General features: G+C 43.2%; 1 protein-coding gene across 3 annotated transcripts in view; it reads left to right on the top strand.

The window, feature by feature from the left end:
• Positions 1–257: 257 nt before the first annotated feature.
• The window catches only part of LOC105196384 (cdc25-like protein phosphatase twine), a 46,092-nt gene continuing 35,392 nt past the window's right edge, over positions 258–10,957 (top strand). For 2 of the 3 annotated variants that reach the window (XM_011162313.3, XM_011162311.3), the window contains exons 1-2: positions 258–781; positions 2,630–2,898. In XM_011162313.3, coding sequence (XP_011160615.1) covers positions 2,757–2,898 — 142 coding nt within the window. In that variant the 5' untranslated portion in view covers positions 258–781; positions 2,630–2,756. The remainder of the gene's footprint in view (positions 782–2,629; positions 2,899–10,957) is intronic. The other variant, XM_026132760.2, reaches the window with a different exon arrangement.

Here is a 10,957-nt window from a genome sequence, read left to right as displayed (position 1 = left end):
ATAATAAAAATAGACTTGATAATAATTACGGCACGAATGTTGTAAAGTAATAAAAATAACAGTAATAAAAAAATGAAATAACCGATTGAGGTACATACGTTCGTATTTGGGAGTGAGAGAGAGAGAGAGAGAGAGAGAGAGAGAAGAGAGAGACCGGAGTACAGAAAGTGTGACTAACGAACAGATCGTCTCCTATCGCTCCCCCACCTCCTGTACCTCCCACCGCCACCTCCTCCCGTTTCGCGCCTTTTCTCGGTCCATATCCACCCGCGCGCCCGCCACGATTCGCGCTTCTTGTCGTCGACGGCAGTGTCGTGTGCGGCTTATCGCATTTGACTAACGATTCGAAGAACGACCGTGTCCGGTCCCAGTGAGAGCCGGAGTGTCGTTGTCAGTGCGTAATAATTCCGGACGGAATATCGTCGCGAGTAATCACGGTCAATTAGCAATCGCATTCGGGACCATCTCATTAGACCGTCGTGACGAGTTCCGTCAGCGATTTCGCGCCGAAAACGATCGCGCCGCGGCGCCTCGGTGGGAGGAAAACGCACGTGAATCGCTCCTGTTGCTCGTCGACTAGGATCTACGAGGATCTCTCGCGGGTCGACTCGAACTTTTCCTCGGCGACGTGACGTGCACGTGAACGTGTTTATTCTGTCTGCGCGACAAGTTCGCGAACATTGGGAAGTGCAGCCTTGTTGGTTAAGGACGTGCTTTGAAGACCGACCGCCACTCGTGCACGACGAGGAAATCTTGTAGGCATCAGCGTTATTTATTCCGGGTAATATATCGCAATGTGTATAGATTATTACTGTGTCGCTGTGAATTTTTTCTTAAGATAAAAGTTTAATATTTTCATTCAGAAAATGAGTTAACCTTTAAGCATAAGGTAGGTGGAGCCTCAGCCCCCAGGTGGCCACAGCACTCCGGGCAACGAAGAAACGTAGGATTAGAAACCTCTTGTTCTGAAGAAGAAAAAGAGAAAGTGTTGTCCATAAGTTTTAAAGTTTATTCTTTTTTTTTTTATATTTCTCTGTCTCCCAAGGATTTCACTAATGTAAATTTAAATATAACAATATAAATTTCATGTATTGAATCGTCCTCTTTCGATCATGAACGCTTGATCACAACAGTGCCGGTGTCAAGGGTACAAACGAGGTATGACAAACAATTTCTCGAGTGAAAAGATTTCACGTACCTAAATGATTTGTTTTTCGACTCGAGGTTCGTCGTGACCGAGCGTTGCAACGATCGGGTCGCGGATAAAAAAAAAAAAGCGCGCGCAAAGAATTTTCCCGCTTAGATTTTCTCTCTTGATTTTTCAGGCCTGCGATTGAGCTTCTCTTATGTGCGAGGGTTTCTCATGTATGCACGGTGTCCCGCAATTATTGACGACCTTTGTTCGTCCGTGATTCGAGTGATTCTAACACGGCTTTGTTTAAGGACGAGCTCTCCTATAGATTCGTGAATAAGATCGTGGTTGCGATTTATGGCACACCTAGTGTATGGCCGAGGTCGACGAGAAATATTCATCCCACCGGGGTTTCCGGGAAACGTAACGACTCGGGTCGACTTCAACGGCTTCGACGGAAAGGGAAGACGCGATAACCGCTTCTGTCCGCAGGAGAAACCGTTTCGCAGCAATTGAAATCATTCGAAATTGCTTTACAATCGCTCTACGTGTTTCATTGATCGCGTCATTTTCTCCAAATTTAAAAGTGTTAGATCGTCCATTTGACGTAGATCGCACTTGTGTGAGATTAGGATGCAGTTTATCCAGCATTAGATAATTTTAGATAATTTAGGAAGAAAGTTAATAACTTTTAACTTGATTAATTTTAACTTAATTCGTGGTTTCTGCATCCTGTTGTTTTGAGCCATAGAGCACAAAGAAATTTTTAAAGACCGAGCGTAGCAAAGAGTTTTAATTGATAAACGCACACAAGTGTTAGTAGACGGTTAGATAAGCGACGCTTTCTTATCGAAAATCATTTCTTCTTGAGGACCACGAATCTCGTCTCATATTCCTTACTTATTTCTCGAAGATAGTACGCAACGTCGTTATTTCAACGCCGATTCAAAAATAATGAATTATAATAAGTGGAAGGAATTAGAGACAAGTATGTTCGACCGCGATGCATTTATAACCGGGATACATTTTTATTTTGTCATTAATTTGGAGGAAGCCTTGCAAAAAGCGAAATCGTTAGTCGACGCGATAATTGGACACCCTGTATACACGATGATCAACGAACTAGCGCAGATAAAATCACACAACGACAACGGATCTCATTCCCGCCAATTGGCGGGCCATTGTGCATCCTCAGTTCGGCAATCGCGATCTCGGTCCGATTTATCACGGCTGTAAAAGCAAGAGACGTAAAATAACGACAATTGCCACTTCCTGAAAATTTTGCATTGCTCAATTCTTTTCATCGAATTCCCAATCCCCTCTAATTTTCCCATCAGCAGCAGGGTTGATCTCGTGAATGATGAACGTCGCTCTACCATTAGAATAATCAAACGATCAGGACACCGATTATTTCACGGTTATTGCATCTTTTCGCCGGATTTCGTGAGAGATCGCTGAGGTACTAACCGAACGTATTCTTTTTTTTTTTTTTTCTAGAAGCCAACGTCGTGCCTGACGATTCGACGATAAATTCGAGATATCGCGGCTCGCCTACATTCCCCGACTTGACTCGTTGAGCTGCTGTCGCATCCACGCAAAGTAAACGTCGCCAACCATCATCGGAATGGACGGAGAATCTTCTACCGAGGGAGCCCTCGGCGAGGCACCGATCTTCGAATCGCCGATGTCCAACATCGCCAGCGATCTATCGAAATCATCACTGGATTCCGGTAGCGCGAAGAAACGTCACTTTCCACGTTCAAAAGGTATGTTTATGAGAGAGTATCAGGTCGACACGAGGGGATTGCCTCTGCGAGATGGAGCTCGAGAACGAGATTGCGTGCGTGAGGAAATTTTATCAAAATAAATATCGACTTTCTCCAATGCATCCTTTCGAATTGGAGAGCAGTCGCTCGAGTCTCTTTTCAAAAGCTCGAATCAATAAATTGACTTGAAGTGGCACTTGATAGAAGCAACAACCTTTCCTGTCGATATATTGTTGAAATTATTGTGCTAAGATATAGCAAGAAAAATATATTTATACGTACAATATTTGTGATCGGGTATTAAGCTGTACATACATTAAATCGAGATAATTATAATGAAGGTTCAAATTGAGATAAAACTGCAAATAGTTTCTGAACGACATATCTAAAACGTAATGACCAATTAAACATCTAATATTGGTAATTGGCCATTTTAATAATACTAATGCTGTTAATTTATTACAATTCTAATAGGTTCTTTTTTTAAATAATAATGAGCGGGGCGGGCACCATGTCGAGTTAATTATAGGCAACACGGATACTGATAGAGCGGAACGTGAGAGCCTTCTGAAAGGCGGGTTATTCGTTAGGGATTTCCCCGTCCTTCAACGATTTGTGAACGTCTGCCGCCGGTCTGAACCCCGCGATCGCGAGTTCGCAGCCTCAATTGTCAGTGTTTCTCATTCGCGTGATCCCAGCACGCCAATATTTTATATGCTTCCTTGACATAAACACACTTATTTTATCAATTTCGTTAAATCTATTTCCAGTAATTGTATCGTTATCAACATATCGTTACTCGTATCGCACGTTGTTTGAACATTTCATCCATTCGATTCGTCCCTTTTTTCAATTACGAAATTGTCGCGTTTTGCATAGGCTCGGTACAGACACATATGGCTCCAAAAAACGCGACATTTATATTTTCTTTTAATTTTAGCTTATGACTTTTCAATAATCGCAGCGTCGAGTTAACGTGCGCGACGCGGTCGTTGAGCACCTTCTCGCAACCGTGAGGCAAGTAGTAGCTCGTGCCGGGGTTACGGAGACCAGGTGCTCACCTGCTCCTTGTTGGGTGGCTGGTTAGGCTTGGCGCCCCCTTTTATTCATACCCCCGGTAAAGCCCAGTGGAGGTTCGCAACGCGAACGAACGGCTGGGCGCGGACGTGAGCGGGCATCCCTCGCGTTCTGGGGATACTTAGGTGCCATTTAGATATCGATAGATCAGATAGTCCAACTAACGATGTATGGGAAAGTGTAATCAAACATAAAAATTCTACGATATATTTTTAATCCGTTAAAAATATATTTAAACAAATGTTTTTTAATTATTTCTTTTTTATTTTTTTGAAACGGCAAAGGGCTCCTGTGAAACTGAATCATTTCCGAGCTTTTACTTAATTAATCATTGATTTAATTAATTATGGGATCTTTTATTTGTTATTATTTTAACTTGTTCACGTTAAAAATAATTTAAACTTGAGAAAGTTGCGGTCTATCAATTCATTAACGATATGCAACGCCGACATATTTATGGATTAGAATTATAATATACTAAAGTTTTATTATCTGTTGAAACGTCCTTATTTACTCTTTTCCAATTGTCATAAAATTTTAATTCAACTTAGAATAAACGAAGAGAAATAATGAGTGAAAAAGATAGTGCTAATTATTCGCGAATAAACGCACACATACACATACACGTTTGATGTAAACTGGTACACGTTTAAATACATGCTCCTTGCATCGATACTGACCTACCCTCGTTAGACATCAACACATCGAGAGACCGTTAAGAATACAGCTGTCTCGCGCGAAAGACTAGGGTCCGTGTGCCGACTCCCTTTAACGCCACGTTTAGCTCCAAAGGTGATTGACCGATTCCGTATCTTATTCTTAATATGATGATTGCCGTTCGATGACCCGATGAGTCGAAAGGACGGCTACCTATAAATTTAAATGAGTTTACGATTCTATAAACTTTATAGTGCCTCGCCAAAAAGAGGATAAAATCTTAATTACTAATTCATGCGATACTAATTTGAGTCTAATTTTGTTTTTTAATGTAAAATATGCTTGGCCGCGATTTGTTAATTTTGTTTATGCTCCTTAGTTCCGGTCTACACTGAGAAAAAAAATTATTAACTGGATTAAATTTTTTAACTTGTTTGAATTTCTTCATTTTAAGTATTTTAAGTTCAATATATATGTAGTTGAGTTAAAAAAATGTAATCGAATTGAAAAATATAATCAAGTTAACAACTTGTTTTTCTCAGTATACAATAGGTGTAGTAAGCCGTAAGAAATTAACCAACTATAGTCAATTACTCTTCTCAACTGTGATTGATCAATTTCTTAACCTGCACCTATTGTAGACCGGGAGTTATTTATTAACATTACTCTCTCTAATTTTAATTAAGCTAGGAGAAGATACATAAACGCGTGAAAATTTGTTTTCCGATGTTTTACTTATCTGAAGGAACTTCGGGGAGAGTGTCACTTCATTTGCTGCCCTTAAGAAAAAAAAAAAAAAGAAACTGATAAAATGTTTCAATAAACTGGTTGTTATATCAATAACTGATGTTACTGCATCAGTTTATTGAAACACTTTATCAGTTCTTTTTTTTAAGGGATGACAAAGGTTTTATCGTAACAACAGAGAGCAACAGCAATAAACATATGAACTTCTGTGAAATATACGTTATACTTATCACACTTTTATCCTTACTTGCATATAAAAAAGGCTTTCCGGCCGCCGCGCCGGAATAATTCGTAGGAGATAATCGATATACGGCGATGACGGCGTTTTACATCTTAAATAGAGGGTTTAGTCCAACAGATCCCATATTAGACGAGTATAGTCGGATTAAGAAACGTTCGCAGCCGGCCATGATCTTTCGCACTCCTCGGCCGACGTTATCGTCGCCGTTGCAAATGCGGCGGCATGGAAGTGTTGCGCCGCCACATGGCGCGTTTCGTTCTCGTCCGTTGCCTTGAAAGTCCGTTGTGCGAGGGGTACAACGACGACTGGGTGAACGGGGCACCCCTATATACACACGCCGACTCTAGTATTGAGCGGGCTATAACCGAGACGCGTGTACGCGCCTGATAGCTAGGCACCGTGGACGCACATACACACGCGTGAAGCGTGCCGCTCGCGTGCAAATTAGGTAATTACTTGCGGACGCGCCGCCTTCGACGACTGGCACGCTTTTTAGCTCGAAGAATAATGCCGATCCGCTGTCGGCTAAGCCGGTGATAATCGGAATAGTAATCAGCGTGTACCTCGCGTCAGGGGAGATACTTAATTACGTAGTTTTTAATTAATCCGCCATACGTTTCCACGTTGACTCGTGGTTGTCTTTAGAGCTCACGTGAAACGATCTATGATTCGCATTTTATTAAAATTAACATTAACCCTTAACTTACGAGGCGATAAAAAGTCAGACCCTTCGTACAATAGAAGAATATCAGATATCAGGAATAGAAATTAAAATTTTAGAATTAGTTTTCTTTAATCAACACTGTGCCATGGGTCTACTGGACTCTTATTTTTCAGAGGCTAATAAAATGAAACTCTTTACTCTTGAAGCATTTTTATTATATCTTTTTGATGTTTGGACCCTCATTCATCTATTTTTAATGAAAACTAATAATAATCAGTCTTGCATCATTTTTATTTAAAGTATGTTAATGAACTTTCAGTGATGTACACAAGCGTTGAAAGATTCAATATGCAGGGTCCAATGGAGCCACCTCGTAAGTTAAGAATTAAATTGAATGAAATTTTTAAAATGAGTAAACGCGGACAAACGAAAAATGCATTGATCCATGATAAGCCCATCGATGTGTCGACTATTATTTTTGAAGTAAACTTTTATTCAATGGAACCAATTGGCGTAACGTTCTGTAGTTTGTAGCAACATTGTTACCTAATACATATCGATTTTTCTGCATCGCTAACGGGTATCAAAAGTCGAGCCGAGTACTCAGATTTTGCGAAGGGCGCTTAATGGGGGAGACAGAGTGAAAAATCGCGGCGGCAACCGTCGGTGCAGATGAGCGAATTGAACGATATAAAAGACACTTCTTTGACCAATGGCTTTCCTATCAAGATTTAATATTTAAATACCCCGAAGTTTTATACCGTGGTAAAGGTGCGGAGGGGAAGGAGGAAAGACCGACGAGATAGGAGAGGGAAGAATGAAAGAGGTTTGGGTTCTTCGGGGTCCCCGGGGTCCCAAGCCATTAACATATCCTGTAGGGCCGGTAAGGCAGGTCTCACAATATTTCGGAGAAGGCGAAGGTTGGCACTTTCGCAACCTTTAACGGTCGCGGGCCCGAATTGCAAATCGCCTCGGGTGCGGACTCGGCGCGAGTTACGCGGATATCGCTGTTAAAAGCTGTAGAACGAGAGTAACGCGGCCCATCGCAGGATACCGTTTCCATATCACAATCGCAACGCGATTTAACGTCCTGGACGACTCCTGTTGTTCCAACCTTTCGTCTCGCGCCAACGTACGCGAGACGAATTTCAATCAGCCGACTCGTAGAGAAGACCGCGATTACGATAAAGCGATGAGGCGCGCATGGTGATAGCGATTGGCGCGCGCGGGCGCACATCTTGGGGATGGTTGCCATCCGAGGATTCCAGTTTTCCCTCCTCGCGGTTGCGCCCGGAGAAGCACCTTGGCGGATCCGTTGGATGAAAAATTCGTTGAGCGCGTGCCGGCTGCACGCACGACTCGACTACCCCTCGTCTTACTACCCTCGCGGCCTACCCTCGCTAATGTCGAAAGACGAAAGACGGAAGAAGAAGCGAGCGAGATGGAGAGTGGGGTGAGCTTAGTTATCGAACAGGCCGACCGACCGACCAACCAGCCAACCCCCTGTTAGGCGCTCTCTTGTCGCTTGTTTCCGTACCTCGGTCTCTTGTGTCTCGTCCCGATGTGTCTGGTCCCGTTGCGTCTGGCCCCCGTCCCGTCTCGCAACTCGTAACAGGGCACACGCTTCAACTTTTATTCCCACCGACGACGGGAACGCAGAAGCTCCCGCAGACGTTGTTATTCAACGTCTATCCGCTTTTCTGTTTATGCTCAAGTTCGAACACCAGCGTAGCCTCTTTTGACATTTTCATTCTCGACGATACAGATGCGGGAGGATGATGCTACGTCTTATGCGGTGTCAATCGTCGCGCTTCTAAAATGGCGCGAATAAATCTATAAGGTCGCTTCCATGATACGTTTATAGCATGGGAATCTCAACTCGGACTGTATTACACCGGTTTCCATGTCTGGCAATTTAAATAACATGAATACGACTGAATATAATTAACTCGTAGCTGGTTTTTATTCAGAATAAAAGGTTACATTTTTATATTTTTTTATAAACTTTTCACCGTATTGTTTAACATTCGTGTTTTTCACGTGAGAAAATTGTCGTCTTAGTCGCGTCATTTTAATACGAACATTTATTTCAATTTGTTAATTAATATTTATATTTAAATGCATTATATTTAATTTATGTTTATTATTTTATCTTATTATTTAATGTATGTTTAATTATTTTTTTTACATTTAATTAACGTCGTCACTCGAAAACGTGACGATTTATCAAATCGTATCTCAATCTTTCTATATTCAACGGTCTTATCACTTATCATTGCAAAAAAATCGAAACGGTTACATGGGGTTCGGCCGCCCTTCGGGACCCTTACCGCGGGAACTGTACGCGGCGGGATACGATGGGATACAACAGAGTGATTCATACAGGCACATTAACCGGGATGCTCGGGAATCCAGCTAACGAATCATTTTCAACCGGCGTACATCTTTTTTACGAGTGATAGCCAGAGAGGGACGCGCCGCGCGGTCCATTCTTTGTACGATGAACGAACGTTGCTAAATCCGACTACATTAACAGTGCATAAAATGATGTGCAGGTAAATTTGACTATATTAGCAAGAAGAATGCGCGCGGCCGATGTCCCGGCGGATGTTCGTCCTCTCACGGCTGTGTTTTATTCGATAAATGCTCCCCTCATTTTCTCTTTCCCTCCCTCTTTTTCTCTTTCTGTTTTTTGTAATATACCGTAATTCACATGGGAAAAACGGTTTTGCTAAAGTGTCTAAAAAATTTAGCTGAATATTGATTTGAAAAATAATTTTGTTCAACGATTCAGATAATGATGTAAAATGCTCAAGTTGGTTACTATTACGTCAAAACTTTTTGCGGCTCATGATACTTGAGCGTTCTTCATAATTATTTCGATGATCCAACAAAATTATTTTCAGATCTGTATCTAGTTAAAGTTACTTTAGCGAATCTGTTCCTTTCGTGCACAATTTAAGAAACAGCTTTAAAAGAGATATGCATATTCAAATCGAAAGTATGTTTTTTTTTACACAACGGATCACCTCCCGCGGTGCTATCAGGAAGGGAATTCTTTTACGACTTTATTTTTACGCAAAGTATAAACGCAAGTTTTTTTTTACGAGTTTAAAGACGATTATGACAGTTAGGATTCGCAAGAACGACTTCGCCGCCCTCGACGGACACGGTGGGGTAGGTTACACCTGTGCGAGCATGTTTAAAATGTGTAGCACATGGTGCGTACGTTCTATCTCGTTGCACCGCGGTGCCGTGCGCGCCGCGTGTTTAGCGTAGCCGCTGATGCCCGATGGCGCGATGGCCTCGTTTGCGTCAGTTCGCAACAGTTTACTCTTTATCCAGCTCGCTCTATCGTCGCCGACGCGATTCTCCTAGATTTTCTAATCTCCTACATCGGACGATTCCCACCCTTTTCTCTAAATGTAATTATACGCGTGCACGCACGTGAATCGCTCGCGTCGGGCGAATTCATAGCGCGAGCTCTGCAACCGTGGCACGCGCCGGTTGGACCGGTCGGTCCCGCCAATCGATATCGGATAGTCGAGTGCGACCCTCGCAGGCAACGCATTTCGAGTGCCCGCACACCAGGCTACGCAGGAGATATTAAGGATTGCGAAGCGAAGATTAGGAATTCGATCGCTCGCAATCAGATAATCTTAATCCGGTGTATTCCGATTAATTTTATTCTTCCCCTTTCAATTCACAGATTCCCTCTTAATCTCCAGTGCATAATCCGACACGACGCACCCCCCCCCCCCCTATGCGACGTTTTTCAATTAGGTAGCTTGCGATCGCGCGATATTCAATGGTTGTCTTATATTTTATAAACTGGACTGACGAGACACACTTTTCGCAGCGGTATAATGGTAGACCTTTTGATCTTCGATCGTAATGACAGGACAGAGTAGAGACAGGACAGTTTAATTGTATATAATTCGAGAGTTTCCGGAGATATCTGAAAACTAAACGCGTGCGGTTATTCGCGCGAATGGAGCTGTAAGAGATATAAAAATACCAGCCAGGCGCACGGTTCACGCCCATCTGGGCGGTTAACCGAGGAATCGCATCGATGCTGTCGAAGGCGCGTAGCATGACGCGTTCATGTTCCTTTGCATACACACACTTAGCTCACGCATCGCGCCAGCCAGCGGCGAACTAACGCCACTTGGGGGGCAGACATATGAGCACACATGGGGCGGCAGTCACCACCTGGCATTGCGTAGCCGTAGTTGAATACCGACCCACCCCTATACGTACACGTAACTACGTACCCTGAAACGCGCGCGGTGCGACCCCAACCCCTCGACTTGGCTCGTGCCGTCGTACATTGTCGTAGGATAGCGCGACGCTCGTCCCCGAGCGCGACGACGATGACGACGACAACGGGGGGAGAAGAGAGAGGTAAAGGAGAAGAAAAAAAAGGTCGGTAAGACGTTGCAGGGTTGCAAGAAATCGGGTTTCTTTCGACTTTTTTCACTCGTTCCCCGCGTGTACCCCTTCGGGATTTCTTCCCGTTCGCGCTTCGTTCGCCAATTTCGAATCTTTCGAATCCGCGATTTTTGACGCTAGAGCGACGCCTAGTGTACGCCAGTGACAATGAACAGGAGTCAACGAACTTGATGGGACTCAGCTCGATACGCTGATTGTAATATCGATTTCCGTCTGCATTA

This window comes from Solenopsis invicta, chromosome 4 (genome assembly GCF_016802725.1).
Source record: "Solenopsis invicta isolate M01_SB chromosome 4, UNIL_Sinv_3.0, whole genome shotgun sequence".
In the NCBI taxonomy this organism is placed as follows: domain Eukaryota; kingdom Metazoa; phylum Arthropoda; class Insecta; order Hymenoptera; family Formicidae; genus Solenopsis; species Solenopsis invicta.
The sequence above is the reverse complement of the archived record's forward strand: the minus strand, read 5'-3'. Positions and strand labels throughout refer to the sequence as shown.